Raw genomic sequence first — 16,668 nt, forward strand, 5'->3', positions numbered from 1 at the left:
TTTTTTTTTTTTTTGCCTATGTTAATGTAAATATTTCAAATCTTACCATCCAGGAAAAAAAAAAAAATCTCCAAATTGCACTGTAACCAGGGAGATACAAGAATCTGGTCTTAGGTGTGGGGAGAACTCTTCCTTTAATAAACAAAAGGCCTATTGTATTATTAACTAAGATAAAGTATAATGTGAATCATGTTAACATTCTAAAATAACAGAAAGTTAGGACCATACTAGCAACGTGAACTGTGCCTGTTTGAAAAGAAAATTTAAATACTCAGGCACTAAGCATTAGCCTGAAACTCTAGGATGAAGTCTAGTGCTGTATTCTTTCTTAGAAAATAGCAACACAGAGTAATAGTAAATAAACCCAGGTATTCACGAGTTAAAACTGTGAATTGAAGTGTCTCAGTAGTAGATATTTATCATGAAGAGGTTGATGCCAAGTGACAAGAATAGTTTATCATAAGATTGATGCTCAAAATATGGCAGCCTCATCAGCAAGACTATTATTATTCTCTAAGTTTAATAGTTGTGATCAGTTTAGGAAGCAAAATTATCCCCACAAAATGTGAGGATGCCAGGAAGCAGAACAATAGAGTATCATGTCAACATTATCTCTTTTACCCAAAATATCTTCCATAGTTAGCATATATTCTAGAAGAGATTAATGAGCCATGGATAATGAATGACCAAGGACTATTCATCTTTAGATTTTTTTTTTAATTGAAATATCCACTGGGCTTTAAATAACAGATACAAAAAAGAAGACAGTTTGGATCAGAAAGTGCTGTGCTTTCTCTTTTGTTAAGAAACCAGAGAGCCACTGAAATTTCCTTAGAAACTACTTGTTATTTGTGGTTAGAACTAAATAACTTACTTGCCCATGTACCAGATGCAGGAATTCTTTCCTGCAACCTAATGCCATTTTTACTGTAGAAATTGAACCTGTGCCATAAAGACACAAATACTAAACCATAAATCTGATTTATCCATAAAAACAGCAAATATGGCAAGAGACAAGGCAAGATAAAATTAAGGAAAGTGAATAATTTACCAAATAAGAATCTGTTATTCCAGAGAATTCTCATTTTGATTTGAAGAAGAGATTGAATTGTTACCTCACACCTTAAAACAGAAAGTAGCAGCAGACCCACTATTACATACTGTACTAACGGGATAAGATACAACTCTTAACTTTGCATAATCTGTGTAAAAAAGATATGCTTGACATTTGTGGAATGTCATTTCTCTTTATAGAATTATAGGCAAGATTTCTCCAATAAAACTTAACTTAAGCCAGTTATAAAACTATAACTTCACATCAAAATTTAAAAAAGTTAAAAAATGTGTTTGAATATGTACATATCACACAGAAGTGGTTGAATGTTCTTGCAGATTGTGTTGCTGGTCAGAGTCCAGTCTACTTTCCACTTTTAAAACTGGAATAGGCTGAGTCTTCTGATCTTGCTGTAGATTAAGTTCTGATGCAGGTGGGAAGGATGATGAAGCAGTTGTCAACAGCTGAATCTCTGTGCATGTTTCTTCAGATTCAGTTTTTATCCTCACACATTGGGAGTCAACTTCTAATTCTCGCTTTCCAGTTAAACCACAGTCCATGTTAGAATTGCTTTCTGTGTTTTGAGTGGCTTCCACAACAGGATGGTACTGTTTAAGCCTTATATGCCAGGCTAAGCTGCACACTGCCGAAACTGTTTTGAACTGATGAATGACATTTCTAGGGATGAAGTAGATGTCATTGTCGCAAAGCTGAATTCTAGCGTAACGAATGCCTTCCCGCCTCATTTGGTTTAGTTTAGCTTCATCTACCCATTGTACGCACTGAAGAAAGAAAAAAGTTATGTGAGACTTTAAAACATGTAATAATTTAGTCAAATGAAATATTATAATTAGCAAAGGAAAACAGTAGAAACAAAATGTGTTATAACAACAATCAAATTAAAATTAAGCAACACTGAATGATAGGTAACTTTCTAAACATTTTTGTAATGCTTGGGAAATTCTTTTCCTCCTATTTTACTACCTCTTTAGTAACAAAGTACAGGTTAAAATCAGGATGGCCTAGAGAATCACTTAAGTATTTCAAAGTACAGCTAAGTACCAATATTCTTTACCACACATAAAGGCAACATGTTTTCTTTCAGTGTGTCTTTCAGCCTTTTGCAGTTGAGGGGACACAGTGCAATGGGTTAACAAGTGAGACAGCTCATGGCCGTAACTGAGTCACCTGGGACCTCTAACCATCCCAGGCCCACCTGGTATCCCAAAGATGGAAGTGATTTCAAGCATTCTGCTGGGGAAGCTCTGTTTAAAAGATTCTCAGCACCACCCCCACCCCAGTCTTTAATAGTAATAAAATTAAACTCACTATCCCACATATCAGACTGCAAGATAAAATTCAAAATAAAATGGGTATAGATATTTATTTCCAGTATCTCAAATGGTAATAAAAAATAAGTTTTTTACCTGGGAAACTGGAGGTTCATGAAGATCTAACTGAAGTCTCTGTACAACATCAGTAAAATCCTCAGCATGAAAACAAATCACATCTTTGGTTATGCGAGGTTGGTCACTCCTAAGATTAACAAAATTAAGTTTTAGAGACAAACATCTCACAATGAAAAATGATTAAATTAAGTTTTAGAGACAAACTAACAAAATTAAGTTTTAGAGCCAAACATCTCACAATGAAAAAATTTCAGTTCTTTTGTTCTTGGAAATGCTTCTACTAGCAGAGAAATAGATGCATAGTTTCTAAGGACTAGGTATACAATTTTTTTAAAATTTGAGAAAAACCTAAAACTTAAAAAGCCATAAAAATCAGATTTGCTGTTGTAAAATTAAAACAAAAATGGCTAAAAAGAATAGTTGTATTCTAAACTAGTTGCATTTGCGGTCCTCTCACCACTTTGTATTTCTATGTCCTGAGCTTTGTTAAAAATGGGCCCCAACAGAATGTAAAATGGTTTAGCCACTATGGACAACAGTCTGAAAGTTTCTCAAAACATTACAAATAGAACTACCATATAATCCAGCAACTTCACTCCTGGGTGTATAGCCAAAATAACTGAATGCACGGACATGAAGAGATATGTATACACCCATGTTCACACCAGCATTATTCACAAAAGCCAAAAGGTGGAAGCAACCCAAGCGCCCACTGATGGAAAAACTGATTAACAACACGTGGTATACACATATGATGAATTATTATTCAGCCTAAAAAAGGAAGGAGATTCTGACGCTTGCTACAACAGGGATGAACCTTGAGGACAATGCTAAGAGAAACAAGCCAGTCACAAAAAGATAAACACTATATGATTCCATCTATATGAGGTATGTAAAGTAGTCAAATTCATAGAAACAAAAAGTAGAATGATAGTTACCAGAGTCCGGGGGTGAGAGTAAAAGAGAAATTGTTCAGTGAGTATAGAGTTACAGCCTTGCAAGATGAAAAGGTTCTGAAGCTCTGCTTCATAACAATGTAATTATGCTTAACTCCACCATGTACATTTAAAAATGGTTAAGATGGCAAACTGTATGTGTATTTTACCACAATTTAAAAACTAGTCCTAAACCTTTTAAATAGAGTCCACATTGTCTTATACAATATTAACCAACCTTGCAGTTGAGTTCAATTAACTCACCATTCACCAAATTGTACAGCTTTCAAAACTCCAACAGCAGCCGTACTCTGCCAGTCAAACCCCTGACCTACATGATCAGCATGAGCTCTAGTCCTATCTTCAAAGAGGACTTCGCGGGGTTCACTGGTCCGAGGTAGGTACTGGAGATTTTTTATTTCATTCATTGATCTAGAGTTGATTTGGTTGGTAAACAAAGGGTAAGCAAGGAAGAAAGAGACCAAAAAAAGAAAAAAATTAATTAACACCAGTAAGACAAAAAAGTCTGCTAAAATACCAGATTTAAATAACATGAGGACTGAGAAGGGTTCAATGATTATGATCATTAGCATTTAACACACTATATTATAATGCTTAATGTAATTACCTTCCTCTCCCTGTGTGCCATAATAAAACTGAAAATATTATCTTAGATTAGGCTCAAATGTAGTGCTTCTGTCTAGCAACAGAAAATAAAAGTCAAAGTTTAAGGCTTCTTTACCCTTAATCATCTTATTTCCAACTCTCAAAATATGCTACGAGTGACGCTGCCCTCATACAGTTAACAAAAATTCTGGACGGAAATATAGCTATAATTAAGTGTTAATCAGGCTGCACTTAGACCACTTTCTTATAACTGCAAGTCAGGTAACACTAGATACTGACCATCTGCATCCCCATTGTTCCTACAGATAGAATTTCTTGAAGTGAGAAACCTTTTTGTAAAAAAAAAATATATATATATATACACACACACACACACACACACATATATACATACACACACACATATATACACACACACACACATATATATACTTTTTAAAAAAAAAAGAATTCAAGTATTAGCATCATAAGGCTTTTGTTTAAGATAGAATCTCCCACGTTAAGAATGGCTTAAGCAGATCCTGACTTCTGGCAAAAGAGCTGCGGCCAACCAATTTAAAGACCCCCACAGAAAAACCTAATCAGCATGAGAATAGTTTATTCATCTCTTTGTCCATAACTTCACTTTGTACTCTCAGACCAATGAACATCTCCACACATCAGCCCATTCCAAAACCTCTAAAAACCCTAACCCCCAAACTCCTCAGGGAGACAGATTTGAGATTTCCTCCCATCTCCTCTTTTAGTGGCCCTACAATTAAACTTCTTTCTCTGTTGCAATCTGGTGTTTTGGTGTACTGACTTGCCATGTGCATCAGGCAATGAACCTATTATAGTTAGACTGGAGTTCTGATTCAAGATTGCAAACTAGGCATCCATGTTATCTCCTTCTACATTAAAATGAAAGTAAAAGTCTTCAAACTAATAATAGGGGAAGTGGGGATTAGATGGGAGAATGGATTAGAGTACAGATGAAACAGAATTAGCCATGAGTTGACAGCTGTTGATTGTATATTAAACACACAGCAGTTTATTATATTATTTTCTGCTTTTATATGTGCTCAAGAATTTCTAAGTATAATAATCTAAAGATGATAGTGAATAAGTGATGAAGGAAATGAATTAATGAATGAGCAATATCAGCAAACTTTTACAAGATGGAAAATGATCATAGTACCTGAGACTAATAAAACTGAGCAGAGAAAGCCACAGGCATAGAATACACAAAAAGATCAGCAGGCAAAAGGCAGCAGACCTGCCCAACAGACTTTAGAAAAGCCTGAGTCCAAAAAGAAGCCAGGCATAATAATGATGAACAGAAATGAAGTAAGGCTGAGAAAAGGGGAATTAAAATTCAAATTAAAATTTGAAATTCTGCAAATAAACAAGTCATCCCCGCAGGAAAAAATGTAGACAGGCATTTTGCCCCACATAGAGTAGACTATGGCTACCCACCCAGCATCCATTCCTCCCCTTTAATTCCCTGACAGAACCCTGATTTTCATTAGGCATCTCATCCTGCCCTGTATGTGACCTCATTCACAAGCTCCAGAGTTAATTTCTGATGAGTCCTGGTAAATTATGGTAGGCTCATTTCCCCTGACAGTGACTGATTTAGGAATAGACATGAACAGATTCTGTCTAATAGTATGAAAGGAAATATGCCGAAGAGACTTCTGGGAAGTTTCCTAGCTCCTAAGAAAGTACAAGAAAAGATACTATCTTCTTCTATTAGATATAGCCAGATCCAGATGTGATGTCTAGAACTGCCTCAGCCATCTAGCAACTATAAAGGGAACTAGTGCAAGTGCAAAGCCTAGGCCAAGAGAATGTTAGAACAGAGAAAAGGAAAGAATCTGGTCCCCTGATAACAGCACTGACACACTGACCATATGGCGTTTAGAACCAACCTCTCTGGACTTCTCGATATACAAGACAGACATTTTATTTTATAAACAAGTTTGAATCAAAATTTTTGTTGCTTATAGCGAAAAACATCCTGATAAACTTTCAGCCAGAAAAACTGCACATTCTCTAAACACATGGAAATTGCCACAAAAATAGAACATAATCCTCTGATATTTGGGCACATCATTTAGTGTCCATTTCTATGCCTGTTCACTCTAAGCTGACAACTGACAATTGTCTACCTGTTGACAAGACTCACCAAAATATAAATATAACTCGCAATGAACCCAATGCTTTATTTTAAAATATGAATGGGTCAACCAAAAATCACCAGCTATCTGAAGACAGCAACCTGACAGAGAAAAACCAAAATGAACAATGCTAAAATTTTAAACACCAAAGAAAGGTTAGAAGACAAATGTCCAGTAAATGTCTCAGAATCAAAAGCAAAAAGATAATAGGAAATATGAGGACAATCAAACCAGGAGATCTATTATTCAACCAATAGTAGTTTCAGAAAGAAATAAGAGAAAATAAAGAAGAAACTGCCAAAGCAATTAGGTAAGAAAAATTATCAGAAAGGAAAGGAGACATGAATCTTTTAATTTAAGGTGACTACTAAACAACAAAAAGTATAATTAAAAAATAAGAATGAAAGACTCAAGATGTAACACTGTGAAATTTCAGACTGCTGATGATAGATGATGCTATAAGCTTGCAGACAAGAATAGGCTACCTACAAAAGAATAAAAATTACACTAGCATTAGGACTTCTCATAAATAATATTAGATGCCAGAAGACAATAGAGCACTGCTAATAATACTAAGAGACAACACAACTTTTGGACTTTAGCTAAACTATAAATCATGTTTATTAACAGAAAAATAAATTTTCAGACATACAATGACTCAGAATACCTCCTTTTTGTTAGACTATTCCCTGAGAATGTGTTAAGCAAGAGAAGGAAATAAATCTAGGAGAACAACCACCACAGGTTAATGCAGAAAAGCATTAAATACGAAGTCCTAGGTGCATAACTGAAATAAGCCTTCTATAGGCAGAACACAGAGTTCCAAAAGATTAAAAAAAAAACTGATATGTTACAGCAGAGAGTACGAAAAAAAATTCTGAAAGGCATGAGGATATGATAAAAGAACAGAATGCTAGGTAACTACCAACAGCAATGCCCTTTCAAAAAAAAAAAAGTTATTAAAGAAAGCCATAGTCAGACAGATGACAAAGTCAGCGTGGTTCTGGAAGAAAGTAATGTACCTTAACGCTAACCCTATAAGCAGTAAGGAGAATGGAAGCAATCAATAAAAGGATGTAAAGCAATAAAGAGAACAGAAGATATTTAGGATGGTCAAGAAAAGTTTATTATGTTCCTACCTCCCAAAAAAGAAAAAGAGGGTAATCAGAAACTGCAGGAAAAACAGAACACTTTTTTATGTTCCTACCTCAAAAAACAGGGCAATCAGAAACTGCAGGAAAAACAGAAGACTTTTTTTTTTAAAGAAGTTATGATACCAAATATAAAACTTTCAAAAAATGTGACATGGTTTTAAGTACATAGGTGAAATAGAGAAAAGAAAGAGGCTTTTGCATATTCTTCCTTTGAGTGACGACATAACATTGAAACCTTAGCATATGAATTAATAACTTACTAGCTGGGTCTGCAGTAAACACAGCTAGCCATAAAATTTTAGAATTCACTTATTAACAAGGCATGTAAGACCTAACGATAATTTTAAAACAGAATATGAATTAACCCCAGCAATGTGTAGGGACAGCTGACTGAAAGAAGAAATGAGGAAGAGGATAAAGTAGGGGTCATTTAACTATTCAGAGAACAGGTAAGAGGAAGGAATACCTGCTATCATACCAAAAAATCAAAACCTGTATGAAAACATGACATGTGCATCATACATATATACAACTATTATATACACAAGATTAAAAAAATGTTTAATTAAAAAAAAACCCTGTCAAAGCCTTTTTAAAAAAGTATTATAAACAAATGGGTTTTGCCTCTCGTAAAAATATATTTGCCTCTGGGAAGGAAAAGTGGGCAGGATTTTCCATTATTAAGTCCTGCTGTATTATCTGATATTTTAAAAACTCTGTACACATATTTCTTTAACTTCAGAGTTCATAAATCCAAAGATAAGCTTCAGTAGCAGTGTCCTTGGTAACCGAACAGCTTCTCACATTGATTCCACCATTTTCTGCAACAAGAAGTTTTCACTAACACAAAAAGATGGACATTAGCATTTACATTTTGATTCATTCAATTCTAATTCAAAATGCTTTTGAATGCCTCACTTAAGAATATTTAATCCCAATAGAAATAAAATTTGATGGCACCTCAGATGAATTATTAAATAAATGATGTTGGTATAGCTGCCTAACTACTTGGAAAAAATGTAAATCTCTTCCTCTATACTGAAGCCAATTCCAGGTAGATTAAATATGTAAATACTGAAATCACAGAAGTACTAAGAGAAAATGTAGGTGAGTATTTTATAACACTGAATAAGAGAAGGCTCTTCTAAGCCTACTGCTAAAGGAGAAACTTCAAAAGGAAAGATAGATCATATAAACAAAAACTTCTGTGAGTAAAGAAAAAAAACACTGAAGCCGAAAGGCAAAGAGAAAAACTTGGAACAGAAGGGGAAAAAAGCTTAATAGTCATAATATATATGGGATTTTTACAAAAGAAAAACACCAAAATAGAAATATATATAAAGGAAATCACCAAAGACAAAATAAGAAACCCCTCAAAAAATAGCAAATTAAAATGAGACATTTTGGGGTTGGGCGCGGTGGCTCACGCCTGAAATTCCAGCACTTTGGCAGGCCAAACTGGGCAGATCCCTCGAGGCCAGGTGTTTGGGACCAGCCTGGCCAATATGGCAAAACCCTTCTTTACTAAATATACAAAAATTAGCCAATCGTGGTGGCGCACGCCAGTAATCCCAGCTACTTGGGAGGCTGAGGCATGAGAATCACTTGAACCTGGGAGGCAGAGGTTGTAGTGGGCCAAGATCGCACCACTGCACTCCAGCAAGACTCTGTCTAATAAAATTTTTTTAAATAAAATAAAATGAGACATCCAATCAGATCAATATAGTTAAAAATGTTAGTGGAGAGTATAAGAAAAAGGGGAACTGTATGAGTGGGTGTATAAATTGCTATATTTCTGGAAGTCCATTAGAAATGTGTATACTTTGAGCCTTTAGGAATTTTTACTAAGAATATAAACACACATGGCCGGATGCAGTGGCTCACGCCTGTAATCCCAACACTTGGGGAGGCCAAGGTGGAAGGATCACAAGGTCAAGAGATTAAGACCATCCTGGCCAACATGGTGAAACCCCGTCTCTACTAAAAATACAAAAAGTAGCTGGGCATGGTGGTGCATGCCTGTAGTCCCAGCTACTTGGGAGGCTGAGGCAGGAGAATCACTAGAACCCGGGAGGCGAAGGTTGCAGTGAGCCGAGATGGCGCCACTGCACTCCAGCCTGGCAACAGAGTGAGACTCTGTCTCAAAAAATATTAAAAAAAAAAAAAAAAAGAAAAGAAACACACATATGCACAAACATACCAACCCCAAAATGTCCCATTTTAATTTGCTATTTTTTGAGGGGTTTCTTATTTTGTCTTTGGTGATTTCCTTTATATATATTTCTATTTTGGTGTTTTTCTTTTGTAAAAATCCCATATATATTATGACTATTAAGCTTTTTTTCCCTTCTGTTCCAAGTTTTTCTCTTTGCCTTTCGGCTTCAGTGTTTTTTTTCTTTACTCACAGAAGTTTTTGTTTATATGATCCATCCACATACAATCAGTGGTACGCTCTATATATTTTACCTCTGGCTTGAGGGTCGGGGAGGTGGCTGATTTTAGCTGATTTCTACGGTATAAATACACCTAACACAAACAATTTCCAGTTACTAACATGACATCACACGATGTGGAATTGGAAAGTGATGCTAATGATGGCCTTTGTGAACAGGTACAAACTGGCTCCAGCACACCAGTATCATGTTTTGAAAATACTGTTTACATTGAAAACCTGGGAAAATATTACACTAATAAAGAGTTGGTAACGGTCAAGGCAGGAGGATTGCGTGAGCTCAGGAGTTCAAGACCAGCCCAGGCAACACAGTGAGGCCTACAATTAAAATTTAAAACAACAACAACAAAAAAAACAACTAGCCAGGCATGGTGGCAGGCACCTGTAGTCCCAGATACTTGGGGGGCTGAAGTGGGAGGATCACCTGAGCCCGGGAGGTAGGCTACAGTGAGCCCTCATTGAGTCACTGCACTCCAGCCTGGGTGACAGAGTAAGACCCTGTCTCAAAGAAAAAAACAAAAACACAACCAAGAATTGGTTAAATAAATCTTGATACAACCATACAGTAAACTACACAGTTGTTTAGAAATGATACAGCTGCATCTTGATATCACGCATAAGCCTAAAGGAAAAAAAATTCCCAAGTTTTAAAGTAAACATCACACAAACAATGGATTTTTGTAAAAAGATTATTTATGACTATATATAATTTGAAAGGTTAATATGCCTAAATGGTGGCTTTCTGCCTTCTTTTTTTTTTTTTTGGAGACAAAGAAGCTCCTGTCCCCAAGGCTGGAGTGCAATGGCACAATCTCGGCTCACTGCAACCTCACTGCAACCTTGGCCTCCCGAGTTCAAGCGATTCTCATGCTTCAACCACCTCAATAACTAGGATTACAGGAGCGTGCCACCATGCTAATTTTTGTATTTTTACTAGAGACAGGGTTTTGTCATGTTGTCCAGGCTGGTCTTGAACTCCTGGACTCAAGCAATCTGCCTGCCTCAGCATCCCAAAGTGCTGGGATTACAGGTGTGAGCCACTGCGCCTGCCCTCTTTTTACTCTTTCCTATTACTTTTTTCAGGAAACAAATGATGGTGATTTTGGGGGGAAAGACTACAGAACAAAAAAATGTATATAGTATTTAACAATTTAATAAGATTTCAAGATTCGTCATCATCCTGCAACAAAAACTGCTATAATCTAACAATGCGCAGAACTTTCAAATAACTCCTGGGTTTTTACCATCCCACCACCCTGCATTCGTACATAATTTTCTCAACGTATTTTCATGCATTTCAAGTACCTAAGATTATTCCATACTTAGCTCAAGTATCATTCTCCTATGAGTCTTAAGTTAAGGTTTAGATTAGTCCATTAAAACTCACTTCTGGGCACTTATTTTGAATTGCTATTTTCATAGTCTAAGCAGGTATAAATCATTTTCGGTCTCATTAAATTAGATTTTTCAAAATACTAGAGAGTGAGTTAATCTACATTTGTCTTAAGAGTCTGAAACACAAAACATGTTAGCACAATATGAATTACTGAGGCTCGGTACTATGGTACATTACTGGTTTCATGTAGCAAATACTGGTTACCTATAGTATATGTCATGAGGACAAAGATGAATAAAAGAGTCCCTGTCTTCCCAAAGCACACCTCAAATATTAGTAAAAAATAAAAACATGTAAACAGAACTTTAATGAACAGAACACTGTAGCAAAGTTACCTAAGGGAGGAAAGAAAAACTTCACAAAGGAGGTGACGTCCAAATTAAGTTTTGTTTGGTTTTGGTTTTGGTTTGAGACAGGATCTTGTTGTGGAGTCCTGGGCTCAAGTGATCCTCCTACTTCAGCCTACCAGGTAGCTAGGACTAAAGGCATATGACACTGTGCTGAGCTCAAGCTAAGTTTTGAAAATGTATTAAGTTTGCTGTGGGATGGTAACCCCAACACTTTGGGAGGCTGAGGCAGGAGGATCATCTGAGGCCAGGAGTTCAAAGCCACCCTGGGCAACATGATGAGACCCCCATCTCTACAAAAATAAAATACACAAAACAATTTTTTGAATCAGATGGGCATGGTAGTGCACACCTATAGCCACAGCTATTTGGGAGGCTCTCCTGAGCCCAAAAGTTCAAGAATACAGTGAGCTATGATTGTACCACTGCACTCTAGCTCTGGGCAACAGAGTAAGACCCTATCTCAAAAAATAAAAAAAAAAAAAATAATAGTGCAAAAGCAAAGCGTTATGATAGACTATGGTTTGGAAAGTGAATTCAGTATGGCCGGAGAAGACTAAAACCAGATACGTCTAGAAGAGGTACAGCTGACCAGATTATGAAAGATCCTTGTAAACCACACTAAGGGATTTGATCTTTTATCCTGCAGGCAGTTAGGGCACAGGTTTTTAAAAAATAAGTAAAAATTAAATTTGTGTTTTAGAAAAATGCCTCACTGTGATAACTGTATGATGATTGAACTGAAACGAGGAACTGACAACTAAAATATTTACTTAAGGGAGCCCAAGACAAATGGTTTTCAAACTGTGCTCATTTTTATAAGCAACCAATTAAAAAAAAGTAGTTTTGTTTATCTGAGAAAAAGAAATATTTACCGTCGTCTTTTGAAGGGTGACTTTGGCATATCTGCTGTTGGGATCATCTGTTCTCCTGGCCTTACCCACATTATAGGCCCATCATCACTCTGGGACCTACACTGGAGTCGGAGGCTGGAAAGTGTACCCCAGGGCAAAGTCATCTAGAAATCAGATGGATTAGTCACATTAAAAAATCGTTTCAGTGATTTATAAGTTAATCCCCCCACCCAAATAAAAGTTCTAAGAAGACTTTTTTACAACTGTATATAAAGAAACAAATGCTACATAGTAATTTATATTAAAAAGAATAATTGAATTTAAGTACTTTGTACCAATATTATTATATCTAAACATTTCTATGCAAAACACTGGATAAATTTAATTTCAATAGGCAATATTAGTTTAATACTCTTCAACATATAAAGGGCCCACTTAAGTAAAGATCAAAACTTTAATAATCTTAATTAATACTCACTTTCAGAAATGGTGATTCTTCTAACATATCAAGGAACTCTGGGAAATAATCACCAACTTCTTCATCTACTGCTCCAACAAGACTTATCTGCCGCATAGGACCTGCTCGGTAGGTGCCACAGCAGTATGTCCTGTTGACCTAAGATAAAATGAAAGGGGGAAAAATGGACTGAGGCACAACTATAATATAATTAAAGAATTAAAATAGGTTATTGTTTCCAATGTTGCCATTTCTTCTACAAACTAAGAACTGAATGGTCAATACCTTGAATAAAGTCAGAGAGGCACCCAAGCACACTGACAAATACACTAATATATTTGCCACAAGCAAATTTCAATGTGTGAGTGAGCCTGAACATCTCAAAGAAATATTGAAGACATTAAGATCTATTTAATACTTAAACTTCTCTAAAAATGATTTTTTTAACTTTGTAATATTTTAAATATTTTAGAGTGTGATTTTTATTTAAGGAAAAAAACATGTAAAAGTAAAATCATCAGGGCAGGGAGAAAAAAAGACCATGGTCAGATTAATCTTCCATGTTCATTTTGTACTCCCTAGCTTCAAAGTCTTCACTTTAGCCCAGATACCAGGATACCAGGCTCACTGTTACCAAGACAGACGAATCTTTTTTTTTTGAGACGGAGTTTCACTCTTTGTCCCACAGGCTGGAGTGCGATGGCGTGATCTTGGCTCACTGCAACCTCCACCTCCTGGGTTCAAGCGATTCTCCTCCCTCAGCCTCCCAAGTAGCTGGAATTACAGGTGTGCGCTGCCACGCCTGGCTAATTTTTGTATTTTTTTAGTAGAGATAGGCTTTCACCACGTTGGCCAGGCTGGTCTTGAACTCCCGACTTCAAATGATCCACCTGCCTTGGCCTCCCAAAGTTTTAAGAGTACAGGTGTGAGCCACCACACCTGGCCCCAATCTTTTTTCTCTACTCAACTTACAACAAACTTATTTCTACCTCCAGTGATTTTTCTCTTGAATTTGGCCCATCTGGAATGTCCTCTTTTCTGTCAACCCAAATCGTATCCATACTTCAAAGAGCAGTTCAAAAGCTTTTTTTTTTCCAGAAATCTTTCTGGTCATACTCCATGATCTCTCCCTTCTCTGAAGTCTAATGTTACCTATGAGCAACATACATTTTCACTGTATCAACTCTCTAGTGAATTGAGGGCATATCCTATACAAATATGTAGCCCAGAGCATCCTATCTAGCATTTGAATGTAATCTATCAATTAATTCCATACAATCTGATACTATTCCTCTAGTCATTTCATGTATGTTCTTATCTTATGTAATCTCCAATTTAGAGTTTCTCAAGGATAGAGAGATGGATCCTGTACATAGCAATGGACTAGACTAGAAATGCTGCATTTAACCAGAATTTCCACTTCAGATCAGTTACCTAGCATTTTCTACCTCTGTTAAAATGCAGATTAAATTTAAAAGCCTAACATATAGCTGTGCCTTTATATAAAATGGCTCTTTATTGAACATTAAAAAAAATTTAAAGAATCTACCGTCATGTTTTAAATACCACCTATTTTGCCTTAATAGGAAACAGTCTACATAAACGACCATCTAGGATATCTTACCACAATTCTTCACCATTTGTTCTTCAGCAGCATTTTTAGAATCAATTTTTTTTCCATAGACAATTTAACATCACCCACACACATATACACAGAAAAAAAGGCCGTAGATCTTGTTCTCAAATAGCAGGGGTGAGGATTTCTTAATTCCTTACAAATCCTCCCCCCAAGATCACTTCAGATGATTCTTAAGCAGCAGCTACCCAGGCCAGAATTACTTTATATATATACTCATATGAATTACTTTCCGTAAGTTTTGTATGATCATCATGCCATAAAACGCCAGGGGTGGCAGCATGGAACAAAGGCTCACCATGGGATATAGAGATAAGGAAGGGGAAGAAAGGGAAGTCTTTTAAAATCATTTTTCTAACCTTTCTAAGCACTCTAAAACAACTAAAGTAGATTTAACCTTCAGCAACATTTCTAGGAATCATATGCTTTTAGGGATAATAAGAAATATCAGTCTCGGCCAGGCATGGTGGCTCATGCCTGTAATTCCAGCACTTTGGGAGGCTGAAGCGGATGAATCACGAGGTCAGGAGTTCAAGACCAGCCTGGCCACGATGGTGAAACCCCATTTCTACTAAAAATGCAAAAATTAGCTGGGTGTGGTGGTACATGCCTGTAGTCCCAGTTACTTGGGAGGCTGAGGCAGAGAACTACTTAAACACGGGAGGTGGAGGTTGCAGCGAGCCAAGATCGTGCCACTGCACTCTAGCCTGGGCGACAGAGCAAGACTCCATCTCAAAAAAAAAGAAAGAAGTATCAGTCTCCCCCAAACACCTCTCTCAACTATTCCCAGTCTCAGAAATTCCTTTCCTAAGAAAGGCTTTCACTCTATACAGGCATTTTATGGGACAAATGTCCTAAAGACCTATCATAATCTTTTTTAAAATCTTTTTCCCAGCCAGAAGTGACTCTTAAGACCTATCATAATTTAAAGCTGCCAAAACTCAAGACCAATCCTAAAGAAATACACTGCCAAGTGGCAGTTTTCAATTCACTTGGCCTGCTGGCTTTGAGGTTATGCAACTCAATGCATTACTAATTTGAAGGAATTCATATTACTTTAAATTTTAGACATAAAGTGAGACAGAATTAATATTCTTATATCACACCACTCCAAGTTTACCTAATTCAAATACCACTAAACTCAACAGCACTGAACTTGAAGACACCTTAGAAAGGTAAACACCTAGAATAATTAACATGTGACATGAATAAATATGAAGCATCTTTTCTTATTTGTAAAGAGAAAAAAAGTAAACTTAAAAAGGAGGAGGGCGGGAACAACAGAAGACAAAGACAGGGTATGACCACAAAATATAGCAACCTCATAATTTTGCCAAGACCAACTTGTTTATTTTCATATATACACAAAGAAAAGCTTCTCATCTTATGAGGATCTTCAGGTTCACACCTTTGTGTGAGTACCAATGTTGTATCCACGAATGACAAAGAATTAACAATGTTCAATTTTTATTTCCTGGCAGAAAAGCCATCAAGTAAACAACTACGCTACAAAATACTACGACTGGATTTTGAAAGCTGCAATGTATAAAGCCTATTTGGATAACTGTAGCTAAGTTAGCCTAGCTAGAGAAAGCCCTTATTAGTAAACCACAACCTTCCTGTTTTCATTCCTTTACTTAGACTTCTGGCTTTCTGTGACCTACGTTTTTTTCTCAGTATCAGTCCCCTCCTTCTTCCAGCTGCTTCCATATCTAGGCTAAACCCCAAGGTTTATCCCTCTCTCATAAACACACTCTCATCCTCTATCCCAGTCCTTCCACCAGTCCTGCCTGCAAACCCCAAGCGTGAAACATTCAAACTATCAATCCCACCTCTGGACTTCCCATTCCAAAAGCCAATAAATCTCTTTCATCATTTAAGCCCATTTTAAAATTGACTATCCTGCAACTTGCCATCAAAAGCAACATGATATACCTTTTTCACATAAAAATCCTACTTCTGTAATATTAGTCTGTATTACCTGTCTCTACTGCCTCACCTCACCTTTTATTCACATCTCATATCATTGCAATCAGGCTTCTGCCCACACCACTCCCCTGAAACAAATCACTGATGACCTCTTCACAACCAAATTCAAGAAATGCTTTTCAATCACCTGCTTTCTTGATTTCCCTTTCCAGGCTTCCTCCTCTCCAAAACGTGGTTGTTGCAGAGTTGGCCCAGTTTT

The 16,668-nt window shown here is 36.5% G+C and overlaps 1 protein-coding gene across 1 annotated transcript in view; it reads right to left on the bottom strand.

Moving 5' to 3' along the window:
* Window positions 1-667: 667 nt before the first annotated feature.
* Window positions 668-16,668, bottom strand: part of RSBN1 (round spermatid basic protein 1) — a 46,913-nt gene continuing 30,912 nt past the window's right edge. Inside the window, exons 3-7 of the mRNA XM_012000771.1 lie at window positions 12,866-13,003; window positions 12,409-12,551; window positions 3,663-3,830; window positions 2,482-2,590; window positions 668-1,836 (exon numbers count right to left, since the gene is read on the bottom strand). Coding sequence (XP_011856161.1) covers window positions 1,363-1,836; window positions 2,482-2,590; window positions 3,663-3,830; window positions 12,409-12,551; window positions 12,866-13,003 — 1,032 coding nt within the window. The 3' untranslated portion in view covers window positions 668-1,362. The remainder of the gene's footprint in view (window positions 1,837-2,481; window positions 2,591-3,662; window positions 3,831-12,408; window positions 12,552-12,865; window positions 13,004-16,668) is intronic.

Source organism: Mandrillus leucophaeus, unplaced genomic scaffold (assembly GCF_000951045.1).
Source record: "Mandrillus leucophaeus isolate KB7577 unplaced genomic scaffold, Mleu.le_1.0 Scaffold64, whole genome shotgun sequence".
Taxonomy (NCBI): Eukaryota; Metazoa; Chordata; class Mammalia; order Primates; family Cercopithecidae; genus Mandrillus; species Mandrillus leucophaeus.